Genomic DNA, 16,411 nt, shown 5'->3' with positions numbered 1-16,411 from the left:
TATATATATATATATATATATATATATATATATATATATATATGTATATATATACATATGTATATACATATATATGTATGTGTATATATATATGTATATGTATATATATATACATATATATATATATATATGCATCTACATACGTATACGTAAACATACACAAATATTTATCTGTATAAATGTATATCATTTTTTAGATTTTGAATCAAATTATATTTTAACAATTACTTTTGTTTTAAAAACCTCAAATGAGTACAAAATTAAAAGGAAGGTTTCTGAAGGCTCCTAGTGCATTTGAATTAGCAGCTAAATTATAAATTATTCAAATCCGTCAGGAGACCATAATCAATTGCTTCCCTCCACCCTGTAATGTTTACATTTGTCTATTTATTATATACATTCTTTTTTATTAAGTATTTATAAGCAAAAATCCACGTTCTTTTCATTTGTTTTTGAAAGCATGTTACTTCTTATACAAACTTAACAAGTTAAAAATATACCTTCCTCATGTTATATGTATTTGGAATTTGTGTTCAGTTAAGTTTTTGGATCATTTTTAATAAATCTACGACATTTAGTACATTGACTGTCTGCCTGCCTCTCTCTCGGCAACGAAACGGCACGCGAATGGGCGTGGTTTGACTCCAAATAGCTCGATCTGATTGGCAAACACACTGATAACTGGGCGTGGCTTGTTTCCCGGCTCCTCCTTATAAAAACGACTGGAACGGGGCCCGCCTTACTCTTTGCCGTTCAGCACCAGGAGTGAACGGCTTGTACGACATTTTTTGGGGGGTAGGGGTTAAAAAATAACAACAACAAAAAGAGATAAAACAACAACACTTGACTTGTTTCTTTTTATGGTTAATTTTTGGTCATTTGAATTTGTTGACCAAGAGGATTAGAGACTGCTGCTTTCCTCAACCTCCGTCGTCATCATGATGTCGATGAACAGCAAACAGCCGTTCAGCATGCACCCCATCCTGCACGAACCCAAGTACACACCGCTGCATTCCAGCTCCGAAGCCATCCGCCGGGCCTGCCTGCCCACGCCATCGGTGAGAAAACCAGCAAAAACACACGCAAACTTGCTTCAAATGCTACCGTGCCATTCTGACTGGCAGCGAATGTTAAACCCAGCTATATTGGTTTAATTAATTAGCTGAGGGAAAGTGTGTCCATTCATCATATTATTGATATGCACATATTTATTCTCACGTCTGACTCTTTGCATTGTATACGCACAAATTATTCAAAAGGAAGTGTGTGTGAAGGGAGCAGCGTTGTAAATATTAATTTTAGATGAATGTCAATCCATGCTGCCGGGATATGTTTGCACAACACGCAAGACACAATAAGAAGTGTGATTTTTTTGTTCATTCCAGATTCGTTTTGAAATGTTAATGTTGCTGTCTGGATGCTTTATCTCATTTTTAAATGTATTTCAAAATATTCACTTGGTTTGGATGCAGGGGAGAAAATGATCTTGCTTAAATTTTGTTGCTCATAAAAAATAGACGTAAAGAGTGCATTTTAATCATATACAATTCAGCTACATCAAAATATACATGCTGAATATTACCAATAGTGCGAAACTTTCAACATGTCTGGGGCCCAGACACAATGCAAATGCAATTAAACAGCAAAATCAGCACATTCGTTAATTTGCGAAATAGAAAACAGAATTTCCAGGACAACAAAAGCAGACAAACAAATAAACTCAAACCACTTGAAGAAGAGAAAAAAAGAGAACGATTTGCCAAATCATTCTTTCTTTTCAAAGTAATGGCATGATAATAAAAGAGCATACTGCTTTGAGGTTTTTTTTTTTAAATTCCCCAGACAGTTTTCAGACATTCCGCTTATGGTTAAAATGACATTAAAAAGGCTTGCCGTTTAATTTTCGTTATCATTCAGAAAATCCCAGCCACTTGGTAAATAAATGGTTCGAAAATGTATAAAGCATTTTCATTAAAATAGGCTGGGAAAGTCGAAACAGGTCATGAAAGTTGACTCAAAAAGAGAGGTGTGTTAATACTAATAAAACTTGAAAATGACCATGTCATAAACTGTAGACCCTTTAATTGTCCATACATTCCCAGATTGATTTGAATCAACATCATTCTAATTCCAGATGAGTGCTGCTTTTTATTTAAATAACGTATATAATGATTTGTTGAAAATATCGACGCCAAATATATATACTTGTGAAATCCTTCCATCTGAATAATTTTGCAAAGTGAAAAGCTAATTTCCAAATCCCACGTGGGAAAATGCAGGCAAATATATATTTGTCCCAGAAGACAATTTTGACGGCCCTTTTCGCTTGTTTCCCGCAGCTCCAGGGCAACATTTTCGCCGGCTTCGACGAGACGCTTCTGCAACGCGCCGAGGCCCTGGCCGCCGTGGACATCGTGGCCCAAAAGAGCCACCCGTTCAAGCCGGACGCAACATACCACACCATGACCAGCATGACCAGCATGACGTGCACGCCCACGTCGTCGTCGGGGCACCTTCACCACCCGTCGGTGCTGAGCTCGCACCATCACCCAGGGCACCACCACCAGCCGTCGCAGGGTTTGGAGGGCGACCTCCTGGAGCACCTGACGCCCGGCATCTCCCTCGGTGGCATGACCGGCTCGGACGTGTGCTCCTCGGCGTCGCACATGAGCGCCATCAACCACATGCAGCACCACCACCATCATCACCACCACCACCCGCAGTCCATGAACATGCACGCGCACGGGTTGGCCTCGCACGGCTCCCTGGGGGGCGCGGCGGGAGTGGTGGGCGCCGGCGGCGGCGGCGGGGGATGCCCTGCGGGCGGCGACGCGGAGCCCGACCCCCGGGAGCTGGAGTCGTTCGCGGAGCGCTTCAAGCAGCGGCGCATCAAGCTCGGCGTGACGCAGGCGGACGTGGGCTCGGCGCTAGCCAACCTCAAGATCCCCGGCGTGGGCTGCCTGAGCCAGAGCACCATCTGCCGGTTCGAATCCCTGACGCTGTCACACAACAACATGGTGGCGCTCAAGCCTATCCTCGAGGCCTGGCTGGAGGAGGCGGAGCGGGCGCAGCGCGAGAAGATGGCCAAGCCGGAGATCTTCAGCGGCGGGGACAAGAAGCGCAAACGCACGTCCATCGCAGCCCCGGAGAAGCGCTCGCTGGAGGCCTACTTCGCCGTCCAGCCGAGGCCTTCGTCGGAGAAGATCGCCGCCATTGCAGAGAAGCTGGACCTGAAAAAGAACGTGGTGCGAGTTTGGTTCTGCAACCAGAGGCAGAAACAGAAGCGCATGAAGTTTTCGGCCACGCACTAAGAAAAAAAAAGACAAGACAAAACCAAACACAAAAAAACACAGTTTTTCTTGGTCAAATCATGGACTGGCTGCTACGTTCGTGCCTCTGGAACTGCGAGTTGGACGAGAGATTTCATCAACCAATTCATGATAAGTGGTGCAAAGAAACGAAAATTCTTCGTTACTGTGCTTCAGTAGATTCTTCAGGTATTTGTTCTTAGTTTTTTTTCCCTGATCACTTTTACTCCCTACATTAAAAGTAAAAAAAAACTTAAAACAAAAAAATATAAACACAAAACAAACAAAAAAATGCATTTTAGGGAGAGGACCACACACGGCCTGAAGGCCGGTATGTTTGTCCCAGAACGAGACATTTCACCACTTTGGGATGGAACGAAATACAAATGCTTAATGCTGTACTTAAGTAAACTTTCAGACATGTGCACTTAACTTTTTCACTTATTTTTAGACCACTTGGCAATTAACAAAGAAACGAGCTTCCCCATTAATGTACTTATTTAAGATTTATGACAACAAAAACATACAAATCATGTTAAATTAATAAGGTCAAGGGAATGATTTAATTTGGTTTTACCAGAATTTGTCACCTGCCAGTTTTCATTAAAACGTGTATCTGCACTTCTACTTAAGTACAGTGAGTGTATATACATGCAACACACACACACACACGCACACACACACACACACACACACACACACACACACACACACACACACACACATACATACATATACAAGTATTGTATATACGGGGCTGCAAAAATAAGTAAAAAGTAGTAGGGCAATTATTTTCAAAAAATGTTTTAACATATTTTTGAATAATTATTGTGCCTACTTTTTCATAACTGTACTTTTGCACTCTGAGTATATATATATATATATATATATATATATATATATATATATATATATATATATACACACGTTTCATAATGTACACAATGCTGTCAAAGTTAACACCACATATTAGTCTTAACTTCAACAACACCGACCTGATACATAAACATACCTATACACACACACACACACACACACACACACACACACACACACACACACACACACACACACACACACACACAAACACCGACTCACATACAAACATGAATATGCGTACATACATAGAGTTCATAGGTGCTGAAATGTTTTGTTAAAGTGTTTTTGAAAGAGCAACTGGAGAAGATTTGGACAAAACTCCATCGTGAAGGACTTCTTCATTCGTGAGGCAATTATTGTACAAAAAAAGACAAATAACTCCTTTTTTATATTTATCATTGTACAGATTGTGTGAATAGGCTGCACCGATTTATGGAGTTGTTTTCCTTGAATATTTTTGATTATGTAAAAAAAAAGAGAGAGAGAGAAAAAGAGAAAGACAGAGAAATAAAGAAGCCACATGCATGTTTTTTTCGTTGGGAAATTTCTGCATTGCAATAAGAGGAAACAGTCATGTTGTGCAGGGTGTGTGTGTCTACCTCATTACTACACATTCAAACTCACACACACACACACTAGTGGTCATGTTGATTTGAATGCACATATTGACTGGAAAATGTTTGTTCTTGTTTTCTGGATTAATTTAATCTTGATGTATTCACACGAGAAAAGTCACTGTAAAAAGTTGTCACCACAACAACGATGATGCTTTGACAATCAAGTTCATTTGTTCGAAACTCGCACTGCTTCTACGTATTATTATTTTGACGCCCCCTCATGCAGGAGTGCACTTTGTAGATACGTCACTTATTTATTGCATTATTTATACTCCTTTTGTTTTACATTTGAAATTATTTATTTGATTCATTTGTCAAAGTGTTCTCTTGAATAATGCGTCTCCTGATGTGTACATGACAGAAGCTGAAATAAAGTGTGCACGTCTTACGTCATTCTCTCACACGCAAAACCCTTTTTCTTATTTGCATTTGGATTGCTCACAAAAAAATAACCTGTATCCTCAAAAATAACCATTAAGTCATTATTTACTCCCCAAAAAGAATTATATCTGCCAATGCTGAACACAGTCAAAGTCCTTAGTCTATCAAACAGGGATTTAGTCGCTGACTGCTGTAAAACACTGATCAGGTTGGACGTCTATCTCTGTCATTGGCACAGAAACATGATCAATCACTGATGGGACATTGTCAATATTGTTAAATTTTGCTGAAACATTCACCAATCATCTGCCAGTCTTGAAAATGTAAATGAAAATCTCAACGTCAAGAACTGGTCTAAAAAGTAACCAATCATTTCATTTTATGGTGATTTACCACATATGGAGTACCAGGAGTGCCCAAATTGAATAAATACATACATAAACAATTAAACGTTTTATTAGGTCTGTTATTTATAGAGTTGACTATTTGTTTATTTATTGTAATGGTTAGGGGTTAGGGATTTTATATATGCATTTTATTTCAATTCATATTAATTTAATTAGGTGGACCGGCGGATGAGCACTTACGTTGGCCGCATAGATCTGGGGTTGAGGGTTCAATTCCAGGTCGCTTTTCACTGTGTGGAGTTTGCATGTTCTCCCAGGGCTTGGGTGGATTTTGTGCATATACTACAAGTTCCTCCCACACTTCAACAACATGCATCGTAAGCTAATTGATCACTCCCAATTGTGAGCGTGAATGGTTGTCCAGCCCCTTGTACCCTACAATTGTTGGCCTCCAATTTAGTCCAAGCCGTCTGGTGCCCGTAGTTGGGTGGGATAGGCTCCAGCACCCCCCAGTGACCCTTGTGAGGATAAGATGTTCAGAAAATGAATGAATGAATTAATTTAATTTAATATATATTTGAGAGTGAATTCATTTCAATTCATATGAATGGATTTTATCCTTATTTATTTTTGGCACTCTTTCCTCCAAAATTTAAAAAAATAAGTAGAACTGTTTTCAATAACATTGCAGCGGCCTGCAAATTTTTCATTCCATCATATCAGAATTTTTGTGGCAACAAACATGCATTGTGTTTTTCCATGCGTGCAGTTAAATGTCATGGATGCACTTCATTCAGCTCTCCTTTCACATTAGTTCTACCGCCTTGTTTTTTTTTCCCATGAAGCGAGGAAGCACATTTTCATAAATAGACCTTGGCCGAGCGCTGCGGCCATGAAACTTTAATGACGCTCCGAGTCTTGAGTGCAACGTCGGGTGTTGGGGGGACGGGTAATGAGAGTGGGGGGTGGTGGTGGGGCACGGAATGGAGAATAGCAGGCCTCTGTTACGCTACTATGTCTCTCGCTCACGCCTTTTCTCACTCACATGTACACACATAAAGACACACAGTGGGGATTAGGATCGAGGCAGTTGAAGTCTAATCTGTTCTTTTATGAAAGACAATGTCTTGAGGGGGGACTGACCTCCGCTAATACGTTAAATCATTGAGGCACCAGTGACCACACACACACACACACCCATACTTAAACACAGTCTCGCTGAATGACATACAATGGAAGTGCTTAATGTTGTCGAGATAATATTTATCACATTTTTTAAAAATGAAAACGTACAATACGGTTAACAATGGGGGAAAGACATGATCGAGATTGTAGAGCAACAGTTTAGCAGATAGCAAAAAGTCCCTCAAAAACATTCCAATGTTAATGGTTTTCAAGCTGTTTTATGACTTATAACAAAGACACATTCATTCATTTTACGTACTACTTATCCTCACAAGGGTTGCTGGAGCCTATCCCATCCAGTCGCAGGGCACAAGGAGACAAAAACCAATCACTTAAAGCTAGGGGCAATTTAGAGTATCCCATCAAGCTTCCGTGCATAGTTTTGCTACCTGGGAGGAAACCAGAGTACCTGGAGAAAACCCATGCAAGCCCACAGGGAACATGCAAACTCCACATAGGCTGGTCCGAACCTGGGATTGAACCCTCGATCTCAGAACTGTGAGGACAAAAACATAACAAAAGAAACTGACAGACACTATGTATTCAAATAGAAAATACACCTGAGTTTGAGTTTGATTTACTTAAAAAAGGGACAATACATATTAATGAACATATACAAGTAAATATGTAAGATTATAGCCAAGGGCTCATTTACATCTGTAGAAAAAAACTGGAGAAACGACTAGAAAGCAGCATAGAAATGAGGAGACACAAACAAATAGAAATGGAAGCCCAGCTAGCAGAGCTGGAAGCTCTGACATGCTTTTGTTACTGAAATTTGTTGGCTTAATGCTAATATCTGATGGAAAAAGCTATCCACGCACAAAGGAAAATTAGTATCAGATTGCAGTAATTAACACTCAAAACTGCAACAGTTAAAAACACCTCAGGAGTGTTCATAAGTGCGAAATTTAAAAGTATTCACAGGCATATAGTAGTCCTTGCATGCGGCCAAAAACAAGTTAAATCAAGAAACCATTAATTGAAATTCCACTAGTCTGTGTTTCTATCAGTGCTTGCTTGAAAAGGCATAATGTGGGTTTTTTTATATTAACAATGAAAAGAGTGGTTTGCGCAAGATAGGCTAAAAACAAAGTCAAAATATTCTATTTTTTTCTTTTCATTGTAGAATTCTTATTACTACAAAAACAACAACAATTAGAAAAGTCCAGTAAAAAAAGGGGGAAAATAATCAAAGCAGACAATATGAAAGGAAAAAAAATCAGGATTTTTGTTTTGGTACTACACATACGACCATGTCATTAGCCTAGGAAATTTGTAAATGTAAAATAAGGAGCTTAATTCCACAAAAAGTACGGCTTTCCTGCCATTTTTGGCGTGAAGTGGCCACATAGCACAACACGGCAAGCGCAACCGTGTGAGTTCTTGAAAACATTCATTACGCATTGGAGGCGCTAATTAAAACATGGCGTGGGTAATCAGGAACATTGTATAACTAATCAGGCTTAATGAGCACAGGGGGTTTGGCCTTGAGCAAACAGGCGACTTATGAGGCTTAATGGACGGGCTTGCGAGACCACGATAACGAGTGATCCAGACAAATATGAATGATGACGAGGCTTTCAGGTGCTTGTTTTATATGAAAAATAAAACAAAGCAGTATTATTTGTCATGGAGGGAAGAGGGGGGCATAAATTACAGAATGAATGCAACGTGATGAATTATGGAACAATATCGTAGCAGCCATATCAATATTTACAGGGCCGGAATCCCAGATCTTGGAAAAGCCGTCTTTTGTCTGCGGAAGAGTAAAACAGGAAAAGAAGTGACATGCTGTGAATTTATATTAAAGTTGAATTTGAAAAACCAAAAAACAAAAACAATGTGAATAAGAAATAAAAACATTTCTTTGTAATGATCAAGTGGCACTTGATCATTTCTAATCAATTATGTAGCAAACAGCAATTATTGAAATATTCATACGCACATGAGCATAATTCAACTTGTGTCATGACTTTAGGGCCATGCTGAGATGTTGAACTTGATTATTTAGTAGCGAGTGGCCAACCTCCTGACTGTGAGCACCTGAGTTAATAAAAGCATTTTTGATTTAATAGACAAAGAAGTAGGGCGGCCCGGTGGAGCAAGTGGTTGGTGCGTCGCCCTCACAGCTCTGGGGTCCTGGGTTCAAATCCAGGTCGGTCCAACTGTGTGGAGTTTGCATGTTCTCAGCGTGATTTTGGAATGTGGGAGGAAGCCGGAGTACCCAGAGGAAACCCACACAGGCCCAGAGAGAACGTGCAAACTCCCCACAGGTGGACATGACCTGGATTTGAACTCAGGATCCCAGAACTGTGAGTCCGACGCCCTAACCACTCGCGCCACCGGGCCGCCCATAGCTGTAGATAGAAATATAAAATAAACCTACACAATACACATTATTGTAATTAGTTTGAGTTTAGTGTGAATTAAAGCAAGCTAAAGCCGGTTCTATTTTTAAATTGGACTTTTTTTCTTACACCCCTGCCAAAAAGACATGTTTGGAGAAACCGGAGACGCAAATACAAAGTTGCACTTAATTCAGAGAAGTCTGTTCAAAGCAAGCTGCAGTGCATCGGGCTCCTCTAATCATGTCTTATTCATTATACATGCGCAAAAACTGACAAGATGCCCCGCAAAAATAAATACATTCCAAAGAACACGGCGGCGCCAAGCGTACGTTTCCAACCCCCCCACCTCCGACAGACACCGGCTAAACTTCCCCATTTAGCAGCGGTACAATTTTAATGAAATTAAAAAAAACTATTGACAGGACCGGGGTAAATGATTGCAGAGTTGCGGAAATAAACTTTGGATCGCTTCGGATAAAAGATTAAATATGAATTTGTGATCGATGTGGCAAGTTTCCCCTAAAATGTCTTCATCCTGACAACTGCTGCACGGCAGATGGTTGACTTACAAGTGGATCTTATTTTGAAGAGACTGATTCATCATTGGAAATGTTGTCAAAACTATAGGGGTGCCTGGATTGACACCTGGGGAACTCCACAGTTCACAGCTAGTTGACATTTTCAACCAGTTTGAGTCAATAAAAACATCAACGAAATGATAAAAATACACTCACTCATGACTGATTAATCAACCAATCATACCAACAATTTGCAATTTACTACTATTTGTGTGATTGTCTGTTACTGTAAACAGAAAATGATACACAACACAAGTTGGGGTGGGGGGCACAGAATGCTAAACAGGCACGAAAAATAAAGAAATAAACAAGCTACTGAAAAAGAAGCAATAGTCCCAACAGTACCTTTCAAAACTGACAGAGAACCAATAATTGGTGCAAGTGTGTTGAAGGCTTGGTATGGGTTTGTGTTTGGGGATTGGTTCCATGCGGACCCGCTTGCTTTCTTGTTCTGGCCCATATACTCCACTGTATGGGCGTGAAGTGCTACTTTCTTGTCTCGCTGATGAATAATGCATTGCAGCGAGGCACTGGGTTTCCAGTAAAATAGCAATTTGCTTAACCAGTCTTCCCAGTCACTGCCAATTGCACTCACACTGTTAGCCTTTGTGTTTTTCTATCTATCAAAATAAGGACTTTTATCTAATTACACTTAACGAGCTATACTTTCCATCTGTAAGTCGCCCGAATAACTGGGAAAGAAATGACAAAGACTATATTGAAGTGAAAGAAAGTACAAGTAATATGAGAAAGAATAAAACTTCATCAAAACTTCAACGAAATCACATTTTAATATTAGAGAATAAAAGATTAAAAATAGATTAAACAAAGATCTACAAATGCAAAACTGATCTGACAAATTTACAAAGAAACACGGGTTGACGGAAACAATGACATAATAGGCTGAAAAGAAGCAGGGAACTAAGTATGAAAAAAATGACAAAATATATGGACATTGGACACAAGAAAACAAACTGTAACATATTAATGATCACCTTTTTAAATCTTTAGTGAAAAAACAATGATGATATTAATATTAATAGTAATAATAATGTGTGTATATATATATATGTATATGCATATATATGTATATATATATGTATATGCATATATATGTGTATATATATGTATATGTATATGTATATATATGTATATATATGTATATATATGTATATATATATATACACATATATATTTTTTTTTCAGCAACACGCTTATTTACTTATTCATGTATTTATTTATTAACCCACTTATTACGTATCTATTCATGTCTAAAATGCCTTTCTTATTTCTGCATCCTCACCCCCTTGCTACTGTGACAACGAAATTTCCCGAATACGGGATGAATAAAGTTATCCAATCCAATCCAATTATTGGTTAATGTGAAAACCATCAGATTGTAATATGAATCTGAAATGTTAGGCTGTTTTCTGGAGTGTGAAATGAACGAAATGAGCGACATTTTTCGTTTTGAGGACTCGAGAACCATTCCCGCCTCCACTGTCGGGAGAAGGAACGGAATTTGAATTCATTGAGGGATTTTTACGGGCGGTGAGGCCTGTCGGGTAATTCTGTTAACAAAAGGTATCCTTAGAAGGAATTAAATATTTATCCCTTCTATGAATAACAATTGGAGGGGAACGCACGGGGAACGGCGCTGTTTACTTTTTCACAGGGTTTGCCAAGCATTCTGCTGTGCATTTCATCTCGATGATATGATTGCCAGATCGGTACTTGGCGGTGGTGGAATCGGACATTACGCGTGTTACCGAAAACCATGTTCGGGCTTTAATCCTCTGCAACTGGCTGTGGGACTCAGCGGGAACTCGACTTGATGTCCTGACCTTAGGCCGGGCCGCCCGCTGACTCTGTAACATAATCTGTTGATCCACATCTAGAGCCAAATGACACGGAGTGGCAGAGCATGATCAAGTTTCAGTGCTGTTAAGACGCCTGGTGGTGTAATGGTTCACACGGCCGACTTTGCTCCGGGCTTGATTCCCACTGGTGGCAGTATGTTAGGGAGTGCGATTGGTCGTTTGCCTCTCTGTGTGCCCTACAGCTGACTGGCAAGCAGTCTAGGGTGTAGTCTGCCTTTCACCTGAAGTCAGTTGGAATAGGCTCTGGCACCCCCGCAACCCGTAGAAGGATGTGCGGTACAGAAGATGAATATATTAAGTTGTTAAATTATGTGTTTACACTAGTGCGTACATATGTTTACTCAGCTGCCACTTGCAATTCTTCCCAATTAGAAAATGTCCTTGCATTTCTTATTCATTTTAATGGCTTAATAAATCATTTTATTATTTATTTTGTTCCCATACATGCATACATACACACAAACATACATATCTAATACTAAATTGGCATTCTGTTATCATTTTTCAAGGGCTTGGGGTATAGTATTAAAGATCATGGAATGAATTCTGCTAATTCAATGTCAAATATGCTTCTACTTATGAAAAATTCAAGTTACAAAACCACGTCTGGAAACAACTAATTTCGTACGTATAGGTAGGCTGTATTGCGCGTGGACATGAAGCATTTTTATTCCATGTCAACGAAACCACTGTCAGTAAATTAGTTAAAATACGACCAATAGGGAAGTTATACCAACTAACGCCTTGGTGTTTGTAGAAAAAAACTACACAAACTACATCTATCGCATCCCCAGAAAAAAGGATTCTAATTCAATGTTTTTGAAATTGGGAGGATTTGTTTTGAGAGGCGTAAAAACAGACATATGCGTAGCAAGCAGGCCGTCATTGATCTGGGGCGTGAAGATCCCGAACTCCTTTTTTACTCCTTTGTATTCCTTCCCGGTCATAAATAATGAATCGAGCGGCTCTGATGACATTAACGCCGGGAATGAGCTTAATGAGCGAAGCAGAACTGACTGATCTGAAGTACTCGGCGGCCATTTTGAATCAAACAGCAGGGGGGATATTGATTCCAAATAAAGTCAGATGCTTTGATTCGCCAGTCAGTATCGGACGCACCCAAGGTTTACGGCAATCGAAATGCTCGCCTTTGGAAAGCCATCCGAGAGTACAACCTGTTATGGCCACTGAAACTTAGCATTAAACTTTAATAAGCCTCGCTGGGAGAATACACGCCCTCCTTTTTTTAATGATTAATTCTTTATTTTAATTTCCCAAAGCGTTGCCCGAACGGCGAGCAAGACGGTTTCCACATGCACGGCAAAAAGGTTTCAATCGGAGGCCTTTGATCACGCCTAATAATATCCCAGCGGTTGACAGATGAAATGGAATGACGGCTCTTTGATTCACCGCCGTATCGAAGGATTTGATGCAAAAAAATTGATACGTATATATCGTCATTTGATTTGGTCGCTTTTTAATTAGTGTGATCATAAATATTTCCAGATGGATTGAATTGACAAACGAAGATCTGCTTGAATTGTGGATTGGATCATTTCGAATGTCCGATTATCAAAGGAAATATGATCCAGATCAACCCAAACCCTCTAGATTTTTAGTAACTTGATATGAAATTTGGGGATTTTTTTCCACTTCCTTGTTAACTCATTAGCTGCCATTGGACGAACGTTCATTCGCCCCTCGCAGTCCAAATGAACTAGACGCATCGGCTTTAAAGGATGAACATTCACAGCCACAGCCCACAGTTTATATGAATTAGATTGGATTGGATTGGATAACTTTATTCATCCCGTATTCGGGAAATTTCATTGTGACAGTAGCAAGAAAAGGCATAGTTATAAGTTAGACAGTACAGTCGCAAAGGCTGCAGAACAACAAAGCAAAAGCACAAAGTACAAAGCAAATCAAAGTAAATGGGATCATTAAGAATCACCAAATCAAATCATTAAGACAGAAAAGCAGCAAAAACACAAAACGAGCAAGAGTAGACGGAGCTACCGCCACCGGCTGCCACTTGAACCGCGCCATTTTGGTTGCGCTAGCAAAAACGGATAGACTCAAAAAGACTTTGTAAAGTTGGACAAAAACTGGAACCACACACAGGAAGTCTTCCACAAGATGGGGAACTTCTGCAGACTGTGACCGAGCTAGAGAATATGCAGAGATCCGCACAGTTCCTCAGTAGTATGGAGCTGAAGACAACAGTAGCAGAGTAGAGCCCCTCGACTCCGTTGCTGGTAAGCGCCGACAGCTCTTCCATCTTATCCCATGATGGAATGGTTGGTCAGAAGCGTGTTAATGGTGGTCAAAGATTTCATTTGGGGATACTTACAGGTGACATCATGTTGAATTTGGGTGATTTCCCGCACGTTTTGGGAGTATTTTAGGATCAATTCCTGTACATTTAGGACTATTTCTTGCTGATTTTAGGGCGTTTCTGAATTAAACCTTCTGTAGTTTTCTGGGCTTTTTTTCAGGTCACTATTGATACTGGGTACTTTTTCTCCTTGGAGTCCACAGGAAATAAAAGTTTTTGTAGAATTTTGGTGTAACAGTAATAAGTATATTTGCTGCAACCGTAAATGTTTGGGGAGAAATCCTCAGAGAGTCTGTGTCGTGTGATACTTTGGAATGTTTGGAAGTTGCAACGGCGCAAATGGGTCGAATGTCGTGTGCTCTTTTTTGGGAACTTGGGTTTGCAAAGCATACCCACAACTATCGTTATCGTTCGACTTCTTTTTATTGAGTCAACTTCTTCAACTTTAACTTTAACTCAAACTACTTCCATTTCGCTGTAGTTTTGAATCTTTCTTCAAAAAAACGTACTCTGAAAGATTCTTTGCTAGCAAGCACATGGCCTTCCGAGAATTTAACCCGATGAAGTATTTGCTGTGCAACACAAGATGGTAAAATTTATGCAACATTTTCTTCTGAGTGGGGAAAATTGATTCCTTCAAACTTGCCGGCCAGCAGTACGAATAGGGTCTCTGGAAGGATGTTCTTGTAACCTAATTTTTAATGAGCACAGATTTGCTGAGTTTACATTTTTAAAACTGTATTTTAATTCACTTAGAAAACAGCATATATCGCAGACAAATTCTCAATTTGGTGGGTGTGGAACAGATGGTTTGAGGCAGTAGAATTGCTAGGTGCAAAAGTATAGCAGTGGAAAATACTGAGTAACCAGGACATTTCCATGGGAATTTAAGTTTTGGATAAACAAATACTCCTGTTTCTAAACTTTTATTCATAGGAATTATGTGGGAATTGAGGTAAATATAGGTAAAGAAATATGCCTGTTTAGAGTGACGAGAGGAATTGTGGTTGTTGGAACGTTCTTTGTTCTTTAGTAGTGTTTAAAAAATTTCAAATCCCTAAATCATTGTTTCACTGGTCGGTCAGCACCATGGACAGAGGTCACATCTGTGACTTGAATTGCTGGGATCGGACGAACTTAACCTACTGCTTTGTTGTTTGCAGAGAACGCACATTGCACAATAGCACCCTTGGCAACTTTTCTAGTGAAGTCTCTTGAGTTTGTGTAGCAGCATCAGGGCTTCGGAGGTCGTCTGTCCAGTTTGAACAGATGTGACCTCTGTCCATGGTGCTGACTAACCCGTAAAACAATGATTTAGGGAAGCAATAATTCGGTCTATTTCCTATTTAATGCTAATTAATGAATGTTGGTGTAATTTTCTTAGTCTAGATGTAAGGTACCCCTCACTCTCTGTAGGGTTCACGTGTAGCCCACCCAGCCAGTCTTAGATTGCCTCGTGTCCAAGTATCGTGAGTCGGAACTGAATGTCCTTTCCGATTAGCGGTGCTGTCTGTGAGTGCACTAATGCACCTTGCTATTAGCATGTTTCTCTTGGTTGCCAAGGGCAGCATCAGCACCTCCCGCACTATGCTCCCCCCGGCCCCGTTTGCTCACTACCGTCACCACCCTGTTTCAATGTGTCAGGATGCATATCAGTCACAGCACGCCGTGGCCCGTGGGCTTCACCGTTGAGGACCAGGGAGTGGTATCGAGAGCCGCCGAGTGCATCGCTGGATCTGTTCATGCATTACACTTGGCAATTATGTAGTTTTGTCGTTTGGAAGTGAGCACCCACTGGTGGGCTCTTTTTCAGGCCAAGGACTGGGTAATAAAGCCTTGAAATAATCTTGCCTTTGAAAAAAAATTATATGTATATATACTTTAGTCACTGTAACCACAGTAGCTGTTAAATACATTTTCATCTATAATCATTCATATCTTTAAAAATTAATGAAAGGTTGGTTTAAGTGCTTGTCTAAAGTAGTATACACTTGATGTTTAGACATTTGGAATCAAAAGATTAAACATTGATTAATTAATTAAAACTGATCTACTACACTAACGTAAAAGTGTGTTTGTGAATGTCAGGAATTTACCTTTGTTTAACTTGATGAAATTCTGCCCACTTATTTGAATATTTTATATACTTTTTTTAATTGATACAATAACATATTCATTTAATAAATCAAAAAGACACACGATTACGAAAAAAACATACACAAAATATTCTATTATTAAAATGAATATCAGTTTTCTAACCATTTCAGGGACAGTGGACAGCTACTCAAAAGTGGGCACTTAAAACCTTTAACCCTATATGTATACAGCAATGTGACTATATTTGGTATTTTTCTTTTTACAGCCTAAGTTACCTAGAGAAAACCCACACAGGCCAGGGGAGAACATGCAAACATCCAGACAGTGAGGACAGACCTGGAATTGAACCCTCAACCCCTGAACAGTGAGGCCGACACACTAACCACTCATTTGTCGAGCCACCGCAAGTGACTATTTTTAGTTATTGGTCAAATAATATATACGAAATTA

General features: G+C 39.7%; 1 protein-coding gene across 1 annotated transcript; it reads left to right on the top strand.

Moving 5' to 3' along the window:
• Positions 1–761: 761 nt before the first annotated feature.
• pou4f4 (POU class 4 homeobox 4) lies at positions 762–3,560 on the top strand. The gene is made up of 2 exons (XM_077592487.1): positions 762–1,058; positions 2,340–3,560. Exons 1-2 carry the CDS (start codon positions 939–941, stop codon positions 3,309–3,311), a joined length of 1,092 nt encoding a protein of 363 aa, XP_077448613.1. The 5' UTR covers positions 762–938; the 3' UTR covers positions 3,312–3,560.
• The last annotated feature ends 12,851 nt before the right edge of the window (positions 3,561–16,411 follow it).

This window comes from Stigmatopora argus, chromosome 22 (genome assembly GCF_051989625.1).
Source record: "Stigmatopora argus isolate UIUO_Sarg chromosome 22, RoL_Sarg_1.0, whole genome shotgun sequence".
Lineage (NCBI taxonomy): Eukaryota > Metazoa > Chordata > Actinopteri > Syngnathiformes > Syngnathidae > Stigmatopora > Stigmatopora argus.
The sequence above is the reverse complement of the archived record's forward strand: the minus strand, read 5'-3'. Positions and strand labels throughout refer to the sequence as shown.

Excerpts from the sequence above, each read along its gene's own strand:
- pou4f4 (XM_077592487.1), top strand. The coding sequence starts at position 939 with ATGATGTCGATGAACAGCAAACAGCCGTTCAGCATGCACCCCATCCTG. Across the intron at positions 1,059-2,339 it reads CCTGCCTGCCCACGCCATCG|CTCCAGGGCAACATTTTCGC; the intron begins GTGAGAAAACCA and ends TGTTTCCCGCAG.